The 27,737-nt window shown below is 38.5% G+C and overlaps 1 protein-coding gene across 15 annotated transcripts in view; it reads left to right on the top strand.

The window, feature by feature from the left end:
- The window catches only part of TCF4 (transcription factor 4), a 333,945-nt gene that overhangs the window by 292,338 nt on the left and 13,870 nt on the right, over positions 1-27,737 (top strand). For all 15 annotated transcript variants that reach the window (XM_036918543.2, XM_036918538.2, XM_036918539.2 and 12 more), the window contains 4 exons: positions 4,330-4,397; positions 5,515-5,593; positions 8,408-8,484; positions 11,165-11,368. In XM_036918543.2, coding sequence (XP_036774438.1) covers positions 4,330-4,397; positions 5,515-5,593; positions 8,408-8,484; positions 11,165-11,368 — 428 coding nt within the window. The remainder of the gene's footprint in view (positions 1-4,329; positions 4,398-5,514; positions 5,594-8,407; positions 8,485-11,164; positions 11,369-27,737) is intronic.

Here is a 27,737-nt window from a genome sequence, read left to right as displayed (position 1 = left end):
CCCAGTTAAGGACTGAAGCTAAGTCTGGGGGCTGCAGGAGTTGGTCCGGTCCAGGCCTCTGCATGTAAGCACACATACAGAGGACAAAGTATAGTTAAATTACTCAATCCCAGAGGATAGGAATGTCTCGAGGATAGTAGCCAGATACATTTTGCTATCTACATATTTTCTTCCCACTTGCAATCTCCAGTAGCCCTTCCAGATCAAAAGGATGGAGAGGACCCCCCTACCATAATACAGTTCCCTGAGACTACTCAGGGAGGGGAATGCACCAGTTCCCCACTGGGAAATACCATTGGTACACATTCCCAGGGTGTAACCCCTTGTGGTTTGGGGCTATACACCCTCCCTTCCCCTCAGAGGGAATTGGGCATACAACGAGCATGATGGTTATAATAACTATTATTGTTTTATTCGTTTTTAACTGGCCTGCTTTCTAATGCATGGTATTTCCCATGTTTTTAAACCTCAAACCAAATAGTGTTGAAGGAAAAGACTACCAAGATTGATTTAATACAGCATATGCTAAAGATTACCCTGGAATATCTATCTGGTTTATGAATTAATATGGCTTACAACTTTCACTTCTAATGACATGTTTGTATGACATGAAGCATTTTAGTATGTGGCTTTTGTAGTAGAAACATTATGTCCATTTCCCCTGAGGACTTGGTTTCACAGTAATTTTATGACTAGAGTAGTCACATAGTATTCACTTTGTCTTTTATAAGAATCCGGAGCCTTAAATATAGTTGGGTGATGAACAGGCACAGAGCATAAGAGTAATATGTATTTTATCCAGCAGTGTCATGGCATCTTAGTTACAAAGACCACCAGCAGAGAACAATAAACTAGTTTGATTTAAGTCTTCTCGTCCATTTCCTGCACATGGTCTTGGGGCCCAACTTCCCCCTGCATTCCTAAGAACCCTCCTGCTAAAAATTAGTGCCTTGTAGCCCATATTGGAGTCTCATTCTAAAGCCTGCATGCCGTCATAGTGTGCCGGAGATTCTCTTCCCCTTTGTCATCTTTATAGACAAGCTCGTGACATTGTTATGCTGCTTCCAATAGTTTAATAACATGAAGGTCACTTGGACACAGTTCAGAAAAACCTAAATTTTAAAAGTCTTGTTTTTTCAGGCAAATCCACTATGAATTGTACTTCCTAGTCTTTTTATATCTTCATGATGTTCTTAGCCTGAGGTGATGGATGTGCAATAAAGGGATAACATATTTTCCAAATTCTGATTTTCTTGAGTTGGTCCCCAGGCACCACTCATCCTAGTGTTTTGATTAGGGTGTGTTCCAGCGGCAATTGCCACTTCCCCAAAGCTGAGATTGAGTCCGAGGGTGGTCCCCCATGTAGCCGAAGACACCAGACCGTCTTCCTGCTCCATCTTTCAGCCGCCAGCAGCACCTGCGCTCAGACCACCTCAGCAGTGCTTGGGGGCTGGCAGAGCCGAATCCTCCTGCAAGACTGCAGTTCCTCTTAATAGCTGCTCATCTTCCATTCATATTTATGTTACAGCTCTACTTAGAGACTGATTATTTTTTCTCCTGAGCAAAGGAAATTGATTAGAGCTAAAATAGCTTAAGAAATCAGTCCAGCCTTCACCAAGTAGGAGCAATAGTTTGTATCTTTATTTCTATTCTGTGGGGATTTTGGTAAATTCTAATAATACAAGTTGACAAAACCTTGGGCCTAGAATAGTAGTCAAGTCCTATTACATTAAAGCCAAAAAAAGGTGGATTTGATGGTCACAGAGTTTAATTAATTAGAAGTGTGTTTTTACTAAACCTGACTTGTTACTCAATATAGAAGACATAGCCTTTGAGTAGAAATATATTCACTTTCTGATTGTTTAGGCCCCATGACCTCTCAATCACACAAATAAAAAGAGAAACCTTCAAAAAAAAAAAAAAGACCCATGTAGTTAACATGTTCAGGGACTTTTGAAAATGTTTCTTCACTGTTTCCTGGAACAGAACAAAAGGCATTCCAAGTGAAAGCGCAAACTGGCCCCAATAAACCGCTTTGAAATTTAAGCCCTTGGGTTTGGCTTTCCAGCTGCTCCAAGGTGGAATGGCTTCATGTTAAAAAATAGCCTGTTCCTATCAGTGGCTTCCATGAGTAGCCTTTGTAGTTTTCTGAAACGTTTTCATGACGAAACGAGGTAAGGAGTCGATTCTATTTTTTATTTTACTTCCTGAATCCTAACATCTCCCTCTCTAAAACAGGGACTAGTAGAAAGTTTGGTTAGAAAGATATAGTACAAAAGTAATCATAATGTTCATGTCTTATGTCTTCTGAAGTGATTTTATTCTATATATAATTGATATTTTTAATGTTCTTAAACTATTTCTATTGGTTTTCACTTGTTTCTGGTTGCTTTCATGAAAATACATTTTGAAAAATTTATTCTCATTTTAAAGTTGTTTAGAGGAAGAATTAATCTTTTGAAAGCTACTACTGTAGCAAATTTTATCTGTAATTGAAACAATATCTTGTCTTTTTTGGTTTAGGTTCTTTGTAGGTAATGTAATTTTGTCCAGTGTAGCTCTGAACTTTCATTTCATGAAGATCTAATCAAGCAGATACTGCAAATTATTTTGACCGATACACCTAAGTTTTAGGATATATAATAATACTCCTTCTGTGAGAAAATATATATATATAAATGGCCTCCAAATACCATGGTAATACGTGTTGAAAAACTGCTAGTGTTCTCTGTGTTTTCAAAATCCTTATTATTTTCTCTTTGAAATTGTTTTTAGTTTTAAAAGAACCCTTTAGTGCAGGAATCTTCATTTTCACACCATGTATAATTTCAGTTATCTCCTAGCTTATATTAAGTATTTTTAATATACTTGGGAATTTATGATTTCCTTCTACTAGCTCAATCATATGATGCCAGACCCTCGTGTCAGAGAATTTGCTTACACATACAATCCTTAGTGCTAATAACCAATATACATTTTTAATATTAGGAATTTGTGATATGAAAAAGAATAGATTTTGTCAGAAGGTGATTGTGTTCTTTTTATCACATACCAGTTTTCTTTCAGTTTTAGTAATTAGCAAATGAATACGGGTGTGGGTTTTGTTAACCAAATAAAGCACACTTCAAAAGACTGTCTGACATACCTAACTTGGAAATACATAAAAATAGCAAGCATAATTTAACTATGCTAAGCAGAGGTCAGGAGAATGAAATTATAACCTAGAGAGGCAGAGAACTTGACCACTTGAGATCTGACCCCACCACTGCATTGTACTGATCTGGAAGCAGACTTACCATCTGCCAGCAAGGGTGTTGTTCTCTTGGGTCATGGATAGGGCTGGGAATTTTTAAAAATTATTTAAGTGTGCAGTGAAGTTCTGTTTGGATTAATCAGTTGATTTAAGATTTCCTTTCCTTGTTTCACAAAATAGTGAAAAACATCTCCTGAAATTTAATTGGTTTTATTTAACTACTTATGTCTATTTGCTATGTTGAGGCCGTAAACAATACAGTACCTAATGTTGTAGGCCCTGTATTAAACAGAGCTGGCTTGGAATTATATTCTAGCATCTGCATGTTTTTCTTAACAGTACTCTTTGTTCATCTATTTTGTAGTTCACAGTACAAGGATTTAAGATAATAGACATAACTTCATGAATACGTGGCCTTATTTTGTCTCTGGACTTTGAGACCCTGTTGACTTTTAGAAACATGACAGCTCAGATTCTTTTAATGTGAACACAGGCTTAACTATTTGAAGACTGTATGTTATTTAAAATATTTTAAAATGTTCTCTTCTAGGCAGCCAAAACCTGTGATAGACTTTTTTTGGTTTATTTTGTTTACTGTGGAACTCTGAGAGGAGCACCTCATTTTGCTATGTATCCAAAAAAAATTTTTTTTAAATTTGAAAGCATGTGTAAATTATTTGTGAAGATAATTCAATTTCCCGTATACAATACAAAGAAAAGCCAAAGCTGGAGAACTTCAGAGACCTGAAAGTACTGCCTACTTCTCAGCAGTGAACCTGACGTGCTTACTTGCCCCTCATTCACCCTAACTACCCATAAGCAACAAGGGGGACAGTAATAGCAACTAAAACACTTCATCTTTAAACCAAGGTGTCAGGTTTATATTTTATCTGTAAAAAATGTAACATGAATATATTTGACATCTACCTCAGCAAACAAATTAATGCTAATTAAAGATTAATGTGTTGTAATTAGCATTAAAAATGCAATTAAATTGTGAGTAAATGGACCAGGAATAGAAAATTGTTAGATGTCTCACTGCCTGGTTTTTCATATTCTGCCTTTTGTTTTTGCAGCAAATAGAGGAAGCGGGGCAGCAGGCAGCTCCCAGACTGGAGATGCTCTGGGGAAAGCACTTGCTTCGGTGAGAAAATATTGACTCTGGACTTCATATGTACCATAGTAGAAGGGTGAACTTTAATCAAAAGTGGACATTTGGAATTGTAGAAAATGAATGGCAAACAGCTTTGATTTTGGGAAATGCTAGCTTTCTTGCATGACCATTGGGAAATTTGAGGAGAGAGCCCTGCTGTCAGGACATGACTGTTCCCTTCCGTCCTGTCCCTTTACCACGGTGCTAGGCGGTACTCAGTTACAGATCTGTGGATTTGCTCAGGACTGTTAGTTCTGTAGATATCCTCTCTTGATTTCTTATTTTTCTCTAAAGCCATATGGGTGCTCATTGACCAGCTAAGACTGACTTTACAAGGGGCAGTTCTAAAACACTCTGGAAAAGGCATTTTTTAAGAAAATGACCATAACTGAGGTCCATGAGCAATTGTCGCGTAATTGGCACTTTGGGACTCAGCTTCTCTGCCTCGCCTACCCACTGCCAGGAGGCTAGAACTGAACGTTTCTTGCTTGTTCACTAGTGACAAAATGACACACCTTATCTGTCTGAGGGAAGATACTTAGTATTGCCTTGAAAATCTAAACATGGTCATTTGCAAACGTAAGTGGAGATTTGTTGCTCTAACATTTTTGTCTCTCTGTTTTTCCTTATCATTAGGAGCATAAAATAAGTTTGATTTATGTTAGCACTGTGACCTAAGTTAAAGATTTTATTTATTCTTGTGCTTGGACTCAAATGCCTTCATCATAGTGAAGCAGGAGTTGTACAAAAATCTTAGAGATGATGCCATCTGAGCTGTTTTGTGGAGGAGGAAAGGGAGGTTTGGGGCGTGTCTGTACTTGCTTGTGGCCACAGAGCCATGGTAGGAAGTGGACGGGAAGGACTGCAACTGAAGTCTGCCTATCCCCGTCCAGTTCTGTTCCCACTGTCTTAACACAACATCAGTAATTCTTATTTGGAAAAATTCAAGTGATGGTTTAAGGGTTTCATTGTAGAACATGGGTACTTCAGCTGATTGTTAAATGTATTTTGTGACTTGTAATTGCACTGACACTTTGTAGTTTAAGAAATTTATTATTTATTCCTAATGAATGATTTGTTGTTGTTTTTTTCTCCCCACTGTTTTAAGATCTATTCTCCAGATCACACTAACAACAGCTTTTCATCCAACCCTTCAACTCCTGTTGGCTCTCCGCCTTCTCTCTCAGGTACTGTACTGGGATTCCCATTCCGTCATGAGACTGGTTCTCGAGGGTGATTCACTCCTTACCCTTCCTTCTCTTGTTGGTGGAAACTCTCTCCCTCCAGAAGCTCAAAACATAACATTTCCAAGCAAATACAAGTCAAGACAGACTGCCGTATGAAAGTATTTATGAAAAAATAAATACTACGGTCGTTTATATCCAGAACTCTTCTTAAGTATTATATGGTTTTAGAATATGCAGACATATGAAAAACTTACTTCTTAAACTTTTCTTAGCTCTGTAGAAGATACTGAACAGAATAACATACTCCCCAAAAAATCTCAGATAAGAAAACCCAGTTAATATAGTCACAAATATGAATATAGATTAGTCATCAAATATAGATGATTCAAAAGGGTCATTTCCCACAGAAGTTTTAGATGTTCCAAATTCCCTCTTTAAAGTCGATGTCATTGGAATGTTTAAGGAAAACTGTGATTTTGTAATAAATTGTAAAGTAATTGTGTGAGTAAAAGGGGATGCTGTCTTTAAAATATAACCAATTAACATGACCTGTGCCTTCAAATGATAGAATTCTAAGTTATTGAATGATGTTAGCCAAGCATTTCACTTTTCAGAGGTTCATTTAAGAGGCTCATTGCCCATCCAATATAAATGCTTCCAGAAGGCCCTGTCTGTTGCATGTTTCTGCTCTTTGGGAAGAGGACAGGTGACTTCTAAAAAAAATGAAATCACATCTGTACCTGATTTAAACCTGGCCTTACGGTAATTTATAATGGAGTCACTTACCTAAATGTTGCCTTCTTGATCCCTGCATGCAGCACTCACATGGTGCATTATAAACTGGAACCCCTGGTAGAGAATGGAAGGTTTCAGACTGCTACAAAGCTTTCAAAGGTGATGGCCATGGCCTAGGTGGGATTTAGTATCAGCCTTTTCCAAACCTCCGTTGACATGGTAGAGTGGTCATAGAACAGAGAAGGATAGCTGGACCTCTCAGTCCATATGTCTATAGGGACAAAGTTGAGACTGAGAAGAAATAGGGATGTTATTAAGAGGATAATGGAACAGCAACAAAATACCCTCCGTGACAGAACAGGAGAAGAAAGTTCAGAATTGTTACACACTTCTTAGGACCATATTGTTAGGTGCTGGAAAATGATCTCAAGTGTCAATTCCCAGAAACAGAGAAGGTTGGAGACATCATTCAGCCATTAAGGAGGGTGAAGAGGGAATTAAGCAAGGAGAACTCCATGTTCCCCATTTCAAACAAACTAGCTCTAATTACGTCTATTTTATAATTAGGGAAAACAATTCTAGAGCCTCATGAAGTTTGAGAACAACTATTTTATAGTCTAATGCTCTGATTTTACAAAGGAACATTCCAAGGGTATGTGACTTGGTGAGATTATATCAGTAGTAATATCAAGCTGCTGATAAGAATCCAATGCCCACCGTTCTGCCACTCTACTTCTAGGTTAATGATGGGAGAGGAAAGTTATGATGCACAAATCGTTCAAGAAAATGCCCCCAAGTACACTAAAAGGGAGCAGTATACTCTGTGTGGAAGACATAGAAACAAGGCTGCTTTGGGGATCCCAACAGGGCATCAGGGAAGACTGCATGTTAGGATGTAAACACAGGGATAGATGACTATTTCTACATCAATGGCTCTGTCCAGATTCTGTCACTAAAAGTAATTGAACAAAACATCTTATTTTCACTTAGTATAAAAATACTCACAAATGCACACCCAGAAATGACAGGAAGAGTGGATTTCTTAAGTGTTGTGTTGGGGCATGATATTTCAGTGAGACCACAGATTTTTTCTTCTTTTCTTGAATTGTTTATTTTCTTAAGTTTTCTACACTGAGTATGTATTATTTTATATTTAAAAGTGGTTTTAATTTTGTAGGTTAGACGTGTAGTATTCATTATAACAGGAATCTTCATTACCTTCAAGTTCAGTGGATCATAAAGTATTTTCTTCAGAAGTAACTACTACTTATTACTGTTTTTATATTGAGTTTTTAAAATTCTGGTTTAGTGGATAGCTGCCATCTAATTTTATTCCCTTAAAAAGTTTGGATGGCCTACCCCTTTCTAAGGATCATTTTTAAAATAAGTAGCAAAGCTGTTTTTCACTGGTGAGAGAATTTTGATTTAACAAACTGGCTTTGTATGAAGGTGTAACAGAAGCCCTCCTTTGCACTCTTAAAAGTATCTTGACTATCTAATGATAGTTTTCCTTCAGTAGGAACCCTTCTCTAGCTAAAATTCAGAATCGATTAAATGTTCTCTTTTAGGAGAAAGCCTGAGAGACTTCTGAGTCTCTGTAAAGTCTTTGTATTTCATATTTAAAGTGGTTTCCTTGTCCCAAAATTCTGGCACAGAAAGTTTACATTGTCCAAATGAAAATCAGCATTGCTGTTTCAAAAAGAACTGTTTAGACTCTAAGAAGGGACTAGTTGTTACCAAAGGGAAGGGGTTGAGGAGGGTGGGTGGGGAGGAAGGGAGAAGGGGATTAAGGGCAGTATGGTTAGCACACATAATGTAGGGGGTGTCACGGGGAAGGCAGTATAGCACCGAGAAGACAAGTAGTGACTCAATAGCATCTACTGCACTGATGGACAGTAACTGTAATGAGGTGGGGGGCGCTTGATAATATGGGTGAATGTTGAAACCACAATGTTGCTCATGTGAAACCTTCATGAGATTGTATATCAATGATACCTTAATAAAAAAAAAACTGTTGAATGTTGGTGAGACTATTTTAGGATTACTTAGATCTCATTGTAATTCCCATTTGAATATCAGCAGGCACAGCTGTTTGGTCTAGAAACGGAGGACAGGCCTCATCATCTCCTAATTATGAAGGACCCTTACACTCTTTGGTGAGTCTCATCTGCTAATCTCCAGCCATTTTCAGACCATGTTTCTCTTTTTGCATCTAGTTCACTCCCCAGGGTTCTCATTTCACTAATAGGAACTGTATTGACATCAAGCACACAAGTTTGATAGAGCCAGGTTTATTAGACTATTCTTACTCCTGTTCATAGATTGTAACCCAGATATTAACTACTACAGTATAAGGCCCAGGGCTCTAAATACCTGGGATGCCTGGGATCAGATAAAGAGTTTAAAAATCCTACCTATCATGATAACAGCCCCCTCTGCATCTTTGGGAAAGATGCTGGTCAGTGATTAAATAACTTTCCTGACATGAGCATACTGGAGTTCCAGCTAAGCTGAAAAGCCTGAACACTTGAAGATTCAATATACCTCTGCTTTGCCTTCCAGACCACAGGGCTATAGGGGGTTCCCTGTTGACCTCCAAATGAGAAGCCTATTGTCTGTTACCTTGCTCACCCTGGTTTTCATAGAAAACTAGAACTATCATTAAATCTCTGCTCTCCTAGCTGAAAATTTCCATGGGTGTAATTAATATTATAAATACTTGCATGATGATTCCGTGTCTGACACTCTAGTCTTTCTCAACTTAATGTGGATGGGGCTGGAAATATGCATGAAACAGTGACGCTCTTGAAGTACTCAGTCTGAATATGAATCGGCGGGAGGAGCAGCAAGGAGCTCTTCAGTCCTACAGGGATGAGTTTCCCTTTTTTCCTCCATATTTTGAAATGGAACATGCAAGATCTGGATTTCTCTTGTCTAACTTGAGGTTGTCTTGTCAGCAGTTCAGAGTTCCCTTTCTTCCCTTCTGGCTTATTATTTAAATTAAAGAAAATCTAAAAATGACAATACAAAGGTGGACTTCCCCCTTCACTGTGCTCCTTGCTGCAGTGTGAGAATCATCCAGCTAAAGACGATCTCAGAGTGATAACATATGTGCTTCCCACCCAGCCTATGCTAATTAACCTGCAGCCCACATCCAATTCGGGGAGTCCAGAATTATTTTAAGTGTTTGCCTCTATCAGTTATTCACTGGGACTCTGCTAGCAAAACTGAGTTGTGTCCAGTGACAGAACTGAAAAGACTAGGTTTATCATTGTGAACTATGGCTTCAATTCTGCCTGATTTCTCGACACTTGAGGGTATTTGCAAGCATAAACTGCTCTCTCCACCAGGAAGCTGTGAGCCGGAAGGAATGATAGACACATGTATTATTTCTTTTCATGCTTACATTTACACTTGGAAGTATATATTATCATTCCCATTTGTATAAACTATGAAGCGTAGGCTAAAAGAAGTTCAGTAACTTTTCAAAGGTCACATAAGTAGCGGAGCTAGGAGTTTAGGGGAGGCCCCTTAACACCGAAACCCACCCAGTCAGAATGCTCTGTACCACAGAATTAACTACATTAGACACACATTCTTCCTGTCGGTATAGAATAATTAGAAATTGTTTTTCACATAGACTAGAGCTGGTACATCTGTTTGCACAGCCCATTGGAAATTTAAGCAGATAGTGGCATGATCTAGTACAAAGAGGCACTAAATTTGAAGTCACAAGACTTAGATTCCAGCCTTGACTGTACCATTTGCTGGCAGCTTAACACTGAGTAAATAATTCACCTAATTTCTTTGAGCCTCATTTGCACGTCTATACAGAAGGGATAATAATGACTTCCCTGCTTGCCTTACACGTGTAGAATGAGGATCCCATGAGGTGGTATATTTTAAAGTGCATACTAGAGAGTGGTATGTAAGATTATTTGATCACACAGAAAAATGAATACACATATGCATGTCTTTTTTCTTTGCCAGAAATTGTAGTTTAGGTCTATTCTAGTTGTGGAAAACTAGAATCTTAATGTCTGGGGTGAAAGAAAAGGTCAATTGGTTTTTAATTGTGTAATTCAAGTATAAGGCAGTGAATTGTATACAATGGTAAAGTCTTTGGAGTCAGTCAGAAGCCTTAATTCAAGTCTTTGTGATTCTTCAGTCTTGAAATCTCATACCACTTTGGTTGACAGAATTTTTGTAACTTTTTCTGTAACGAGTTTGAGTCCCCACTTCCCTGTACACACACATAGAAGTTGGTGATAATAAATAGAAAGCAAGAAACGCAAGTAAAATTTTGATAGTACTCAAAAAGAAATTACCATCTATATGCATTTGCCTGTCCCAGACTTGATACTTAGCACTGTGTCGTACACCACAGAGGAGACCCGGGCAATGTGCTTTCAAGAAGACAATTTAATTGAGAAACTATAAATAGGTCATCTTTGTACTGTTAATTTTTTGAAATCTTTAACTAATGCCTGCCAAAATGCTCCTGAAATTCAATAAATATTTTTCTTTTCTAAAGTAAATCTGAATTCTCTTTCAAGCTAATGCAATATGGTATATAGCACATGTTTTTTATATCCTGGCAGAATTACTGAATTTCCTTTGTTCATGAAAAATACTATAATTATAACAACAGCATTTTTCATCAGTTTTCTGGGAAGGTCACTGTTTATTTTTATTATAGTTTTAAGGAAATAAACTTTATTGGAAGAATATATTCAGAACTCCAAAGTGTGGTTTGTACCAACTCAAGTGTTACTTATATAACCTATGCATGCATCTCAAACAAAATCAAATTTCACATCATTTATTAACCAACAGCAAAGCCGAATTGAAGATCGTTTAGAAAGACTGGATGATGCTATTCACGTTCTCCGTAATCACGCAGTGGGCCCGTCCACAGCTATGCCTGGTGGTCATGGGGACATGCATGGAATCATTGGACCTTCTCATAATGGAGCAATGGGTGGTCTGGGCTCAGGGTATGGAACCGGTCTTCTTTCAGCCAACAGACATTCACTCATGGTAAGTGATGAAATTTGTTGACTCTGTAGTTACTGTGTACACTTACAATTTTAAATATAAATACTACTGCTGCTGTTTTATTCTCTTTGAAGTTTTATTGACATATAATTCATTAAATGTACAGTTCACCCATTTAAATTTTACAATACAATGTGTTTTATAGTATATTCACAAGGTTGTGCAACCATGGCCACAGTCTAATTTTAGAACAATTTTCCCCCTGCAAAAGTAAATCCCCATGCCCATTAGCAGTCACGCTCGATTCTGCCCCCCACCCCACCAGCCCCTGGCAGCTACTAATCTATTTTGAATCTCTGTAGATTCACCTAGTGTAGATATGGGCTATAAATGGAATCATAAAATATGTGGTAGTCTTTTCTGACTGGCTTCTTTCCAAGGTTTCCTTATTTCTAAGGTTTATACATGTTTTATCCTATATCAGAGCACCATTTTATTGCCAAACAATATTTCATTGTATAGCTACACATTATATTTATCCATCATCAGTGATGGATATTGGGGTCATTTCCACTCTTTGGCTATTAGGAATAATGTTCCTGTGAACATATATGTACCAGTTTTGTGTGGACACATTTGCATTTCACTTGAGTATATACCTAGGAGAACATTGCTGGGTCATTGATGGTGTTTGAAATTCCACATCTTGGATTGTTGGCATATCAGATACAAACAGGTTGAAAAAACTTCTTTTATTAAAGAAGCCAAAGAGATGTCTTTTGCTTCTGAATGTGGAAGGTGGAAATATATAGTATCTGTCTGTCTGAATATGTGATGTGGGACTGTGTAGTTTAAATATAGTAGTTTTACCACTATTTGTAATTATTTTTTATTTGAATAATATTTAAGCAGATTTTTCCATACTACAATTGGAATTTAAGTTTTGCCCATTACTTTTGGAAAGGATTTGGAAGTGCATCTTTTTTTTGGATGATTACAAAACTTCAGAAAATTTCCAACAAAGTGATGACAGGATGACTAAATGGGTAGAAAATTAACTTTACTAGTGATTCTGTGTCATTCTGCTTTGTGGGTCTGTTTGTCATTCTACAAACCCCTGCCTGATCAGCAGCCACTTTAGTTGTCCTGTTTTGTACCATATAGGCTCCTAAAAGAGTCGCTTGAATGAAGGTCCATTTTCCATTATTACTGTAGTGTCCCTTGTTAAAGATGATTCCAGAAGGAAAATGAAAAATAAGTACAGGTTATTCTGAGGCTCTTTAAGTTCTTGCTCAATTGTATTTTCCTGCCTTCTTTTCAATTTCTTTTAATAAAAAACTAAGATTAAGAGAACCATCCTGAGCAGTGTATTATGGAAACCTGTAACCAATTTGAAACCAAAAATACTAGTTTATAAATAGAAGCAATGAACTCACTTCTAAAATGTGAAAAGATATTTTTGAATGCCAAAGCTAAACCTTTTTTTCTTTTTTTGCTTTTCCTTGACCTCTGTCCTAAAACTTCATCACTGAGTAAAAATTGTTTGTCTATTCATGGCAGTCACTAAGAGTTTACAAAAGCAAAATCTAGATTTTAATTTAGCTTGGCCTCAGGTAATGTGTTAAATACACTTGGGATGCATATAATATGAGGTTTTAGTTTGTACAGCTCTTTCTTTAAGCTACAGTGTTTAAACAATACTGCTTTTAATTAAGAAATCTGGCTTTATTAAAAGCCAGATCTGTGACTTATAACCATTTCTGTATATCTGCTCTCAATCAAGAAAAAAATAGTTTAATTTCTGTAGTTGTGTTCGTTTTGCGTATGTTAAATGGATGCAGCGTGCACCCAAGGCACTGCTTCAGAGACAGGTTTTTCCATAAATATGTAAAGTTTGCTCTTAAATACCACATGTAGGTTAAGTGGTTCTTTAAAATAATAAACTGTACATAGATGGTTTTTGGAAGTGTTTGACCTTCAGACTGCCTCCTCTTTGAGTCTGATGCAGAGGTGGGATAGAAGGAAGACACTCAGATCGTATTTGGTGATAGGAAGTTGCATCGACCCAAGTAGAGGGGAAAGGAAGAGAAGGGAACAGAGCAATAGAAAAAGAAATAATCTGCCAATACTACACAGAAAAGTCTTTGATTGGACTTTGAAAACTATGCAGAAGCAATAAAGCTGCTAGTTTTGCTGATGGGGAAATGTTCCTGTTCACTCCTCTGGAGCCATTTATAATTCAATCAAGGACAACCACAGAGCCTGCCAGATAGCAGACTAACTCCAAAGATGTGGCCTGGCGACAACCTGCTGCCCTTTAGACCCAGTGAGGTTTGGCCGTCTTTATTCTTACTACTGAGGTATATTCAGGGGGTCCACAGGATCTGAGCTCCTCAGTCCAAAACGCTCATGTGTGTGAAAGAGATCGGACTGTCATTTCTTCCCTTGTGCAAACTGGTATGAATTTTCAAACAAAAACATAAGAACAAAGGAAATAGTTTTTGAATTTAGTCAGGCCGAAGTTAGCCTTTGACCATTTCATACATTCCACAATAAAAAGGAAGTTGAAGGGGAAGGAAAAAAAAAAAACCCACCCCCTGTCCCCCGAACAACAACAAAAAAAATTCAAGGAGGATACTGGTAATGTTTTCCACATTTGAATTTTAATACATGAAACGGGCTGTAAAACTTTGGCCAGCTGCAGTAAATAAAGTGGCAGTGGGCGGTATGCACCGGAAACCTCGGCAGAGGGAGCACTGTGGGAGTTTCTTTCCCAACTACACACCTTCGTTTGTTCTAGAGCAGAAGCAAGTTGTAGTAACTTAAGGCCCATCCCAGGCCTCCTTTTGTTTTGAACAAATCTCCTTTATAGCTCTCCTTAATAATTCCTTCCAATTTAGCCCCAGACTGCCTGAATCCTCTTGACCTCCATACTCTTCTGGTTTCCTCTCTACCGCCTTCTGAAAATCAAAACAAAATGGCTTGATGAATTGGACGATGATATAAGCATTTCTTTCTGCAGCAGCTTGAAATCGTGGTGGGGAAAACTGTGGTTCTGCCTCAGCTATTATGTTATCTCATTTAATTGCTAACATATTGTACTTAGCTTTTGATTCATAAAATGTTTTCCTTGGAGTTCTGAAGTAGGTCTTCAGTGATTTACTGAGTATTAGTATAATGAACGGGACTTTTTTTTCACAGCAGCATGGCTCATAATACTAGAGCCAATGATGTATACTTGCTGGCTTTCTAGATGATATTTGGCCATGCACTTTCCTGATAGAAATTTCACCAGCTTTCCATTATCTGCAAGATACAAGACCAGTTTCTTAGCCCAGCATATTAAGCCCTATTACCATTTACCAAAAGCCTTGTGTTCGCCTGTTCCAATATGCAGTAGCATTTCCAGCAACACCAGCCTATGCATATTACCAGAATTTGCCCTGCACATTCTCATTAGGTGCTTCCTCTGAATCTATCTGGTTTGGCCTGACCAACTTACTTCCCTTTGTCCTTCTCATTCCCACCCACTCTCAAAGCTCTGACTCAAATTCTGCCTCTTCCAGAAAGCCTTCCCTGGCAACTGCCACCGATGATAGTCGTTTTCTTTTCTGTTCTCTTAGGACTATGAACCATACCATTGACAAGATCTTACCCAGTAATGCATAGCTATATATGTCTTGTAGGTATGACTTTTGGCTTACCAACTATATTGTAAATTCCTGGAGTACTGTGTGTTACATTTTGTTTCCCTCCCAGTAAGTAAATCATCAGTCGAAAGGGAAGAAAGGAAACTATTGTTTCTGATTGTCTGACAAGTTTCCAGCCCCTCTGTGAGGTTCTCTATATACATTATCTCAGGCAATCATCACAAGAGCCGAGGGAGGATACTCATGTCGTCCATTCGAGGCGTTGATCAAGTGAGCCTTAGAAGGTTTGAATAGTCTCAAGCCATAGAGCTAGATTTAAATTCAGGTGTATTAACTCCACATTTCATACTCTCTTTCACTACTGTGAGCACTCCCTAGAGATTTTTCTGCAGGTATACCTTTTAAGAACTAATTTTAGGGTAGTAAAAGCTTGTGATTTTCAAATCTTGATAAATGTTGGTTGATGAAAGATGTTTCCACATATCTTATGGCCAAGTTCCCAGAGCAGTTCTCTACCCAAATGTAGAAGGTAGAAGTAAAGAATTTTTGGGGTGAAATAGGGGAAACCCATTAGGTGAAGGGGGAAAACCATTAGTGAGCACGTTTGATATCTCAATCTGGAAGATGGCTACATGTGTGTGTACACATGTCAGAATTTATCAAACTGTACACTAATATTTATACATTTTATTGTATATGCCTCAGTAAAAAACCCACAAAGAAAACAACAGCAACAATAAAAGGACGTTTTTCTTCAATGTGATTGCATGATAGATTAAAACCCACATTAATTAAACACACATTCTTAAATCAACATGTCTGTGTTAAGTGGCAAGAGGTATGAACTCTCCTTCCTAGGATCCTGGAAACACCAAGTTTTAAATTATTAGGTAATTTTTCTTACTATACCACCCACTTTTCTAACAGAATCAAAGCAGAAATTTCTGAATATGAGAGAATAAGGAAAACAGCTGGGTTTGTCATTAATCTCATTAGAAACGTTTTACCCAGATATCTCCTCTGTGCCTCAGGTATCTCCATGGTTAGTCCCAATATTTAATCATTTTATATATTCTTTTAAACAAATTATTGAAATAGCAATTTGCTGAGTATAATTCTTTCTAGCATCCATTCAGTATTCAAATACAAAGATGACACCTGAAAGAAAGCCTTTCAGATGACCTGATCTCTTTTCACTGAACAAGAACAAAATCCACATCAAAATTGTCTTCTGTATGTGCTTCTGATTACTTGTCAGTAGGGTCAGCAACAATGGGCTCATTGAACTAAAAATCTCATATAGTATTAGTGTGGTTCCCAGACCTTTTTTGCTTAAAGTCCGTTTATTCATTTCAAAAAGATTTAGTGGTTACCAAATGCCAGGCTCTGTACTTAAGGTGTGGTCTCTGCTCTCAAAGGGGTTCTCAGTCTAGTAGAAAAGGACACATATTTTAAAACAAATTGCTGCAGCAGTATAGTAAGCCAGCCGCATAGCAGAGCAGGGACCCAGCTCTGTCTTGCCTGAGAGGGAAGGACATCCTCTACCTCTTGCTTGGTAGAGGAATAGTGATCTCCTAAGGATCTAGTTTCTCTAGTTGGCTTAGGGGAGAGGAACCCTTAGAAACTCACCACTCACACCTGTCCTCCGCAGTATCGCCTGAGACGCCGCCTTCCTAGAACCCCAGGTGGGTGTGGCACACATTTCAGAAACCACTGATACAGGCCAGTCTTAGCCCAGTTTCCCTCTTTTAAATAACAATTTTGGTTTTATTTTGGTTTAAAGAAAATTTATCACAAAAGCATGCACTTGGTGATAAAGCTCTTTTTTATTTCACTGATGTTAAACATATGAGAACTTTTACAGCTTAGAGCCTCATACGATGAACGTCTTAGTTTTGCTTTCGTAATTCTTAAGAGTTAGGATCATTGCACTTTAGATTCTAAGAGCATCCCAGAAGTCATTTAGCTTATGGTCCTTATGTCACTGCTGAGGACTGAGGTCTGGAAAGGGGAAGTGACCCAAGCACGGGTACGCAGTAGTTAATGGCCAAGCTAGGATTAGAAACCAGACAAGCCAGCAACGAGACCAGCACTCCGTACTAAACACCACACCGCCGCAGCGAACTTCCTCTCTCACCTCATACCATAGCACTATCAAAACTGGCTGGATGACCAACCGTTTTGTTACTCTGACTGAACGGATGAAACCCAAGAATATTCTTTAGTTGCACCTTAGCTCCATGCAACAAGTTGCTGTTTAGCTCTGCCATTCATACCCAGCAACAAGAGAGGGCAGTGGGCAGCCATACGACTGATATCCTGGGTAGCATTCACTGGTATGTTGTCATGCGAGTAGCAGTAGAAGTGGCCTTCTTCAACAAAGGTATGAGCCACAGAAGCGCTGTAATCTTCAGTCTTGTTTCTCTTGGATTTTGATTTTGATTCCATGTATATTTTAATACAGACTTCATTTCTGAGCAATTATTACTGTAGAATTTCGGGGGCTTTAAATGTCATCTCTACCCAAATCCCCCTATAAATTCCCTGCCAAGTGGTCAGCAAGCCTCTATCAGCCTCCTTCCTCTAAGATGAGTAGCTCTAAATGACCACAAAGTCCATTTCCATCAAATGTTAGAAAATTCTTCCATATGTCTGGCCAAATGTACTTATCTGTACAGTCCTCACTTTTCTGCCCTCTGGAGTTACCCCTTAGTCAGCCCAACAAATACTTGAGACACTCACTTATTTGAAGAGTCTATTCAGTATTACTTCCCTAGGCTAGACATTTATATCTTCAAACATTTGCCCTAAGGAAAGGTTTTGACCTTATGAATTTCTAGTGAGTTCTCCTTAGTTTAAAAAGAATGCTTATTTCTTTTCTCAAGAACCTTTTACTGTGTAGAAAATCAAGCTGAACTCAGTGCTCAAGAAATTATCATGGTGGACTAGGATGCTTCTCCCACCAAACCCATTCAGTACATTACGTCTTCATCAAAGGCTACCTAACAAGATCCCATTAACTATGTTTGATGACTTCATCATTTTCCTGACAAATATCAGCTGAAATTCATAAGCCACACATCTCTCTCAACTATCTTTGTGCACTTTCTTGTATCAGTACAAGACATCACATAATGCCACTGAATTTCACACTGCAGCCTTCAATCTGTTTCCAGTCTAATCTGTTTCTTTAGGTCCTCATTAAATCACATACTCCGCCAGCTCTATTGCTGGAAATTTAATGGATGCCATTAATGCCCACATTTAAAGCCACAAATAAAAAGGGTGGCCAGGGGAGGACAGCAAAAATCCCAAAGCTCAGTACTACAGGCATATTCTCTATGCTTACATCATCCCCTGCCTTCGGGTTTAATATTTCAACCAGTCTGTCCACCTAATTTTACTCTCATGCAGTCCACCTTTTCTCATTTTGTTGATAGCATTATCACAAGACACCAGGCATGCAGCACCCCACGAATGAGGAAATGAGGTTTGTCCAGAAAGACCTGTTCTTGGTGAACCAAACTGAGTTTGAGAGGTCATTGCCTCTCTTTCAGAGCACTTTGAAAATAATTTGTAAATAGCCTATTACAGAATTTCACCCAAACTCTGAGTCATTACCATCATCTTCTGTAGCTACTGTGTTGTTTTTTTTCTTTAATTAGGATATTTGCCTATCTCTAGTGTTGCATCATCTCTCCTAATCTCCACTATTATCAAATATTTCTGAGAATAGATTAGCAGTGTCAACTGAAAGTTTTTATCTATGTTGATATCATGCTTTATTTCAAGAAAACTTTAAGAAAAAAAGGGCAGAGGAAAAAGGAATTGAAGAGCTTTTGTTTATTTGAAAAATTTTTCCCCCAGCTTTGTTAGAGATACTATTGACACCCAAAATATGTAAGTTTAAAGTGTACAATGTGATGATTTGATACATTACAAAATGATTACCACAGTAAGGTTAGTTAACACCTCCTTCCCTCACATAATTGTCTTTTATGTCCATGTGTGTGGTGATAACTTTTAAGATCTGCTCTAAACAACTTTCAAATGTATAACCCAGTGTTGTTAATGATCGTCGCTGTGCTGTACATTGGATCCCGGAATGTATTCATCTTAGAGCCGGAAGTTTGGCCCTTTGATCAACATCTCCCATTTCCTCCAGCTGCCTGCAACCACCCTTCTACTCTCTTCTTTGAGTTTGTTTTTTTTTTTGTTTTTTTTTAAGATTCTACATATAGCAGAACATACAATATTTGTCTGTCTTTGTCTAACTTAAAGAAATTCTCTTAATCATGGATTAGTTACAACAGCTTTAGAATTCTTGAGCTCCCCATTTGATATTTCTGCATTAATTTAAACAGAAGTCAAGACGCTTTGAATACAGCCATAACAGTGATACCATTTACACTCCATTAACAACCCCTAAGACAAATGTTTAGGACATGATGCATGTCCCAGATCCCACAGCAGTGGGTCCAAATTAGTTACATACCCATCTTTTTCCTCCAAAACCTATTTTACTTTAATTCAGGCCCTGTGATATAAAAAGAAGTCAGGTGACCTGCCCGGGACCATCGAATTCAAAGGATTCCCTTTCTCTCCATGTTTTTAGGACAAACCCAAGCCTCACTGCCCACTCTCCACCCCACCTTCCCCCCGACCTATGTGTTTAGTGGCCTGGTATCATGAACTTTAAATATTGCTTTCTTCTTAAATAATAGGAAAAAAACCAGGTAGACCCTTTGAATAATGGCCAACATTGTATTTTGTTGCCCAGTACTAAATTGCCCATACTTTAGAAAAGGTGCAACCCTTGCATTTAATAAAATAGTATTACCCTTGTTTTCTCCAGAAAACAAATTTTGGGGGGGAAAAATATTGTGTATATTAGAAAATACACAGGTGTTGATTCACTTATTCTCAGTCTCTCTACTGCAGATCCTTTGGGGGTACACAAATGGGCAAGGGAGAGTCCCAGATCCTTTAGGCCTTCAACTATGGGGGGCTGATAACACAAGTGTGTGCCTAACTGTAATGCAAGGTAGAATTATTATGTGACCTGAGAAGTGATTCAGGGAAGGAGCTTTATCCATCCCTAGGGGACAGCTAGGGAGAACTTCCTGGAGAAGGTGTCATTGAGCTCATATTAGAGTCTGCGTAGGATTTCCACAGAGAAAGGGCATTATACAGAGCTTTAAAATAAGCATGATTTTTAAAATATGCAGAAAAGAAAGGATCTTATATGCCCAGATGGAAATAAGAAAATTGCCTGATGATACCAGCCTTTGCAGCATGCCGGCCAGGGCTGCATTGGGTGAAAAGCCCCTCCTCGCAGCACAGCAGCTCCAACAATTGGCTCGAATATTTCACATGAGAGTCCACAGGAAGAGCGAGTTTTCGTGTATATTTTTTACATCCAAATTAAATTAACTCATGGAATTTTCCACCCTTAGGAATTAAAGTAGCAGCTCATGAAGTAATTCAGTTATGTCATTCATACCAAAACAGAAAATACTGCAGCAACTTGGCACTGTTTAAAAGCCAAAACTAGGCCTTGGCCATTTTATATTTTTTCAAAACCTGTGGCTGTTGTGTTATTTTAACTTTTATTGTGGCTGTAAATTTTTCAAATCAAAAGTATCTTAATTACTTAGAAAACAAAAGTATAAAATGGGTTCAAAATAAGAAGAGGGTTCAGGCAGAGCAGCCTTAAGAGGAAAAGCCTAAAAACAAAAGCTCTAACATCACATTTCTGAAACTCGAAGATTCTGCCTAATTGGTTGACATTCACACTTGTGCATAATTGTAGTTTCCTCTGTATCCATAAATCATCTCACAACTATAACGTTGAGTTTAACCAAAAGATCTGTCCAATATTAATTAAATGACATCTTTTGGGGAAGCGTTGTCCTTTTACAATAGCCACATTCATTTTCAAACAGTTAATTGGACATACTGTCAAAAACCACAGTATTGAGTTTCCACATTTTAATTTCACATTTGCCGTCTCCCCGGTTTCTGCACGTGGACGGGTCTCGTTTGGAGCTGAAAGTGTGTGAAAGTTATTGGAGAATGGTAGTCTCTGGGTAATGTTTCTGTAAGCTGCCCAAATTTCCCCCCTGTAGTCTAGATGGGAAACAGCTGGTTTTTGTTTAAAAAGCTGTTTTGCGAAATGTCTGAATCTTGAGGTGTGGAACTGAGGTCACCAGTAAAGCAGGTGCTTGGGAACAAGGGAGAGAGACTCCGGGGACCGGGGGCCCTGTAACCTTCTGCAGGGTGCTTCCTATGGAGGGAAAAAGTGTTGAAGTTGGCTCTTTATTTAGTACACAAACAAATATAAGTAAGCAATCATATTAGTGATGCCATTAGAAATTGAGTATCTGAACATAGCCAGCCCTTGAGTGAATAATTAGCTTAGTCTGAAAGAAAGCAAAATGGTCCTTTCCCTCATAAGGCTTCAAATACAAAAGTCCAAGGTTTTAGTTTTCTTTAGATATTTTAAGTGCTTGGATTTCCTCTTTAAATATACGCACAGCAAAAGAACTACAATTGGACATAAGTAGTACCTTAGCTGAGTATGTCCTCCAAGTTCATGGGTGCAGTCTAAGAGAAAGCGAGAAAAGAACCCGAAATTGGCAAGACCAATGCCAGGGCAGTTTTGAAAAAGGCAAAGACACATGTGCAATCACTAAAGTCCAGTGCACGTCAGATACCCACCAGTCTGAAGATGAAAGGAAACAACCTCCTCCCCGGAGAGCTGGAGGTTATTAGCAGCTGTTTATCCAGTCGGGAATGGAGATTAACATTGTATTTTTTTTTTTTAAGAACTAGAAGAAAATTTGTTTGGGAAGTTGGCTCTTCATATCAAGTCACTGTGCATTGCCAAAAAAAACTTCCTTTCTCAGAACTCATGTACTAGAGTTGAGCAATGTTATGATTCTCTGAGAATCTCTGGATTACCAAAAAGTCTATCTCCACTAAAGAGAACATAAAAGGATGGATAAATGGACGAACATCTGCCATTGATACAGTCCCTTGAACTCTTTAACATGAAACTGGCTGTTGGGTCTGTTACCTGTTCTCCTGCCTGCCTCTAAATGGGGGAGTCCTACCCCGACCCCTCACATTCCTCTCTTGCCCCCAACTTAATCTTTGCTGCTCTGAGGCATACATGAATGGATTTTGCATATGCCTACTGCTTGTAAAATGCCTTTTCATGACATATTGGGGAAGCTACTTAGTACTCTGTGATGCTGTTTTCTCAAAAAAAAAAAAGAGAGAGAGAAAGAGTTGGCTATTGGTATTTTTTCCCTGATTTAATGCTACTCTTAATGTCATTTTCTTTTATTAAATCCTTTCTTTTGCTTTTGATCTTATTTATAGCAGAGCCACTGGTCATATGGAAACTATTATTGTATAGTTGGGAGATGAAAGACTTCATTGCAGCTAAATAAGAGTGAATCATTTGGACCAATAATACACACATACAGTGAGGTACCATTTGTGTCCAAAATGCCCCGTGTTCACTTTGTAGTAAAGCTATTGAGGTTTATAAAGGGCTTTATAAAAATCTGCTTTTTGTCCAAAATATATAGTCTGACAATATGAAAACATGTTAATATGCAGTCCTTAGCTGCTGCTTTATTTATTTAAATATGTAAATAATGCCACTTCTCAATGTAAAAATAGAAACTTTCATTTAAAGTTGAGATACTATTTAATTAATGTTAAATGTCAGTTTTTAAGAATATCAGGCTTCTATCCATTATTCAAAAGCTTTCTAAAAGGCCACCTTCTTGAAATAGTCTCTGGTTTTTCAATCTGATATGATTTCACCCATCCTTTAAAACCCTACGTGTCCTTGTACTCCCTTGTGACATTCATCTTATTTTGCTTTATACAGTAATTATAATAATCTACCATTAAGATGTACAGCCCATAAAGTAATAGACGTGTCTTTTGTTGTTTTTCCTTCAAATAACTAGTGTTTCACATATAGCAGACATTCAAGGGACATTTGTTGAATTCAATGTTTTTCAACAGAAACATACTAAATGTATACTTAATCATAATCAAAAGGTTCAGATTTCAGAAATAGTCTCACAGATGCATGCCATTTGTGTTATCACGTACACTTCATAAGCATCCGATTGTGCATTGTGACATTACAATCCTGCACAATGACCTCTATCTATGCTCAGGCCTTGGCCTTGGGGTGCTTACCTCTCCAAATAAGCATAAGCTTTATGAACAGCAGCAAAACAAGATTACTGAAGTGTATGCCCTGCCCCGTTAAACCACGTCCTTCAGTGTGTTTTTAGGGTGGCATCTACAGTGTACAGTCAAGGGAGAGCCCTGTCTAGGCCCAGCAAGATGATGAGAGTTCTGGTGATCCAGCCAGTCCAGGAGGAGTTAGAGTAAGGGAATATGTGGGGCTAATAAAAAAGAAGTGGTTGCTGAATGATGCAGAGGAAACCAGACCTGGGAGACAGAGTAGGGAGGGCTTTGTTCATGTTTTGGTGAGATGGGCGTGAATGCAGCAGAGGAGGGGCCCTGAGTAGGAAACTGAAGACTGAAATTAAGGAACTCAAAAATAGGAGGGAACTGGTGTCCAGATGAAGGACTCAGACGTGAAGGTATGGATCTTAGACTTGATTCATAAAACAGTGAAAAGCCATAACTGGAACCTTGATATGTAAGAGACCAAGTGATGGTGAGAATATAGCATTTAAAAGGTGAGTAGTTAGGAAGCCATGGGGAAGAAACGTTTCGTTAATTTCGGCAAGCTCCTTTACACCTGCACTTCCTTTCCAAATACTCTACAATAAACCCGTTTAACTTGGATAATAACATTTAAAAAATAAAGGCCAGTTAGGTAAGGATAAAACCCTGGTGATGAGCCTCCCGGGCTGGGCAGCGTGTGCTTTGTGCAGAAGTCGGCAGTGATTGTGCAGCCACCCGGGTGTGCTCACGCCGCAGGGATCCCAAGTTCCACCTACATGTCGCATGCTCAGTTGTCTTTCTTTCCCTAAACAAAAGAAGCTGCTTATGAGTAATTGCAGCATTTCAACATAATCTTTGTGCTCCATGGGCTAGGTTCACTAGGCATGGATTAACTTTAGTTCACTGTAACCTGCTTCCTAGCCTGCTACCTGGGTCGGGGAAGGGCTGCAGTGGACTCAGTCAGCCACTCGCCGAGGTCCCTGCTTGGTGGGCAGCATCCAGTTTCGGTTTCCACTGTAGGAAGATGATGTAGACAGTCAGGGGGAGGGTGGAGATACAGAGGAGAGAAATGAAACAGTTTTAATAGATGGAAGTTGTGAGTTAAGAAAAAAAAAAGATGAACTGAAATCAGATAACAGTCATTTGCATCTCTCGAACTAAATCAGAGAATCATTCATTTTAACCATTTTAGTGGACACCGCAGGAGTTTCAGCCTAGCTGATCACTTAAACAGGTCAGCACTGCCAAGATTTGGGTCATTTAGATCATGTTTAAATTCTCTTGAAAGCTTTGCAATTATCTGGAGAATAAGCATTAAATAAATTTCCAAGAATTTCCCAATAAGGAATTACCTTAAATTTCAGGCAAAGTATAAGTGAAGCTGTGAGAATTCTGGCAGGGGCAGGGGGAAAAAGGTGATCCAGAGATACCTAGGAAGTCTTTTCCCAACCAACATCTCCCATGAATCAACCTCCAGAAAACTGAATCCAGGTCTGACTTCAGTGAAAAGTCCTTTAAATGTTTAATCACATGATTTAAAAAAGTAATCTGATCCTTTTTTAAACTGAGGAATATGGAAACTGTATTTGTGGCTGAAGAGTGTCCGGGTCTCAGAACGCCCTCATCCTAAGGAGTGGGTCGGAGGGAGCTCTTGTTTTCCCAGCTCTGAACTGGTCCTCACCCTCGCTTGTCTCCCGCTGCCTGGTCTCCTGAACTTCCAGCCTCCCATCTCCATTGGTGAGGTATTAAAAAGGTTTTCATGACCCCTTCCCACCTCTTTAAAATAGGGGCACTATTTTATTTCCCATATTTTGCACATTTGAGAAAATAAGTTTGCTTTCCTCTAATATGACAGAGATCTGGCAAGATAATTGAAACTGAAACCTAGCACTCCACAACTGTCATGTATAATTGGTATTTCATGGGGAGATTACAGTTCAGACCCCAAAGCTGTTTTCTGTGTCAGTGGGTGCCTAATTACAGTAAAAGCCCATCAACTTTTCTTTCATGTTTATGGCAAAACAAGAAGAGAAAGAGAAGAGGAAAAAGTAAAAGTTACCATGTCTTTTTTCTTTGTCCCATTTTCTTGTTGATAATTTTCTTCATTCTCAAAAGCACCCATATTAAAAAAAAAATTTTTTTTGAACCAGATGCCATTTCTAACAAACTTTCCTTTGATGTACCATGATGTTTCTAGTAACATACCTGGTTTTGTGTCATTAGCCCTTGGTCTAGAAATTGGTGACAAGTTTCCTGAAGTTCCTGTCCTCTACTCTCTTGGGATTATGGTAGAATGGAAGGAACAGAGGTCTGAAAGCCTGTTTTGAGACAGTTATCTCTGGAGATAACATTAACAAGGATTGAATAACTCTGCCAAATGAAATTTCATACATTTTCCCATCCATGAAATAGGCCTCTTAAATACAACAGAATAATTACTTTCACAATACTCCCTGGAAACAAAGAGAGCAGAAACACTGACTGTCTTTTTTGTTTGTGGTGTTTGTTGTTAGCTTGAGGATCAACACGAGGATATTTAACAGGATGTTCTACGCATCCCCCCATAAAAACAGCCTTGCCAACAGCCACCTAATTTGAAGCTGCATATCTTTGAAATCTGTTTATGTCGGAGGAGTTGTGGCCACTATTGAATTCTGTAATTTAGTTAGACATCTTGGCCTTTGCCTGAGTTGGTGAACTACGAAGTTTTTTCCCTACGATAAAACTAAAATGATTTTCATATCTGCATCTGTAGGCACATACACACACGGACATGTATGCACGCAGTTTTCAGACAGAAGCTCTAGGAAGTAAACCCATTTTGCCCTTAACTCTGCTCCCCTCCCCTGTATATATGTTATAAGAATGTATGTGTGTGTGTGTGTGTGTGTGTGTGTGTGTGTGTGTGTGTATATACAGGCCCAATCAAATTGTTCAATGTTATTTTTAAGTTTTCTACGTTCAAAATCTGTTTTAGTCCTCTAATTAGATGTTTGCTAAGTCACTTAACCATTTTCGGCCTCAGCTTTCTACTGTGAAAATGAGGAATTTGGCCTAACTGGTCTCCATGTCTGTTCAAGCCCTTAAAGTCTATATACTATAATTGAGAAGTGCTTCTCATATATTACGTCTTCCCTCAGAAGGCAAGGTTCTTTAAAATTCTATGGTGCTTATGTGATTCAGAAGTAAAGCACTTTTAAAGGTATTTAATTATTCCCAATGATAAACTAACACAGGAGAATTTAAAGAGCTGTGTTGGAATTGGAATATAACCTGACCTAAGATGCAGTATAACTTAGACATTTGCAATTAACAGCCATGATTTATGGGGCCTTAGAAGGGACAGTCGTGCTTGCACCATATGTGCTCTTGCCTCCTGTTCTTTTGTAGCTCATGGACCAGGAAGGGGACACCTAATCCTAGGGTGGCCCATTCATAAGGATGGCCCGTGTCCGTTTCTAAGTGGTGAGCTGGGCCATCAGATGACTTTGGCATTCTGAACTCAGAAATACTAACAGAGGGAGTTAGCAGGAGGTACGGTCCCTGGAAGAATGTACCACATGATACCAAGAAGGAAGAGTGCAGGCTGTAGGCATGAGGGGCAGAAGCCGTAGAGAGACACAGGTGCCAGCAGAGAGATGAGAGAGTCTGGAATGGCCCATGAGAGATGAGGAGCGACCTTAGGTCCTTAGAGTATTCTGGGTCTAAAACCTAAATTATAGAAATCATCATGATAAATCTTTTACTTGAGGAAGCTTGAATGAGTCTCTAGCCCGTACTATTGTAACTGCCACACTAAAGTGGTTCAATGCCCAGAAGTCCCACAAAGGGTCACTCCGAGCTCTACAAGGACAGAGGCCATGTCTGAGTCACTCACCACTCTATTCCCAGCACCTGACGGAGTGACATGTGTGGATGAGATGAGTAAATATTTCTTGAATGAATAAATGTACTCTTTGATCAATCAATTAGCAGTTATTGAATAATTTTTTAATTTTAGTTCTACTTTTAGCAAAGATATCTAAAACCAGTTTTATTTGACTTTAAGACTCTTCTTAAAGATTGTGAAAAAATTTACAATCAATATTGATAAAAGTCACTGTTTTCATAGGCTGGCTTTTAACTTTATTGCTTATCTAGGTGAAAGGTTATCAAAATAGGGCTTTGATGAAGTGCAGATTTTCTAAAAATAGGCACTGTCCTTAGAATCAGTTAGTAGTTGAAGTAATCTGCTTTTGTCTGGTTACATTATTATATATTTATTACATGGAAGGTAGACAAATCCTAACCCTTGTGAGTCCTTGAATATACTGACAGATTCCTCTATCTCTGAGTTAGTCTAGAGATGGATTTGTGCTGGCCATTCACACTGTCTTTCATCCTTTGTGTCTCATGTGACTGGAATAATGGTTCTGAAAAGGAAGTAAATCGAGTCAGGACATGCTGTCTGTGGCCAAAGAAACTAGCAAAGCAGTGCTGATTCCTCAACTTAGAATACTGTTCCTTAGCCACCAGCAACACCATTGATTCTGGAG

This window comes from Manis pentadactyla, chromosome 6 (genome assembly GCF_030020395.1).
Source record: "Manis pentadactyla isolate mManPen7 chromosome 6, mManPen7.hap1, whole genome shotgun sequence".
Lineage (NCBI taxonomy): Eukaryota > Metazoa > Chordata > Mammalia > Pholidota > Manidae > Manis > Manis pentadactyla.
The sequence above is the reverse complement of the archived record's forward strand: the minus strand, read 5'-3'. Positions and strand labels throughout refer to the sequence as shown.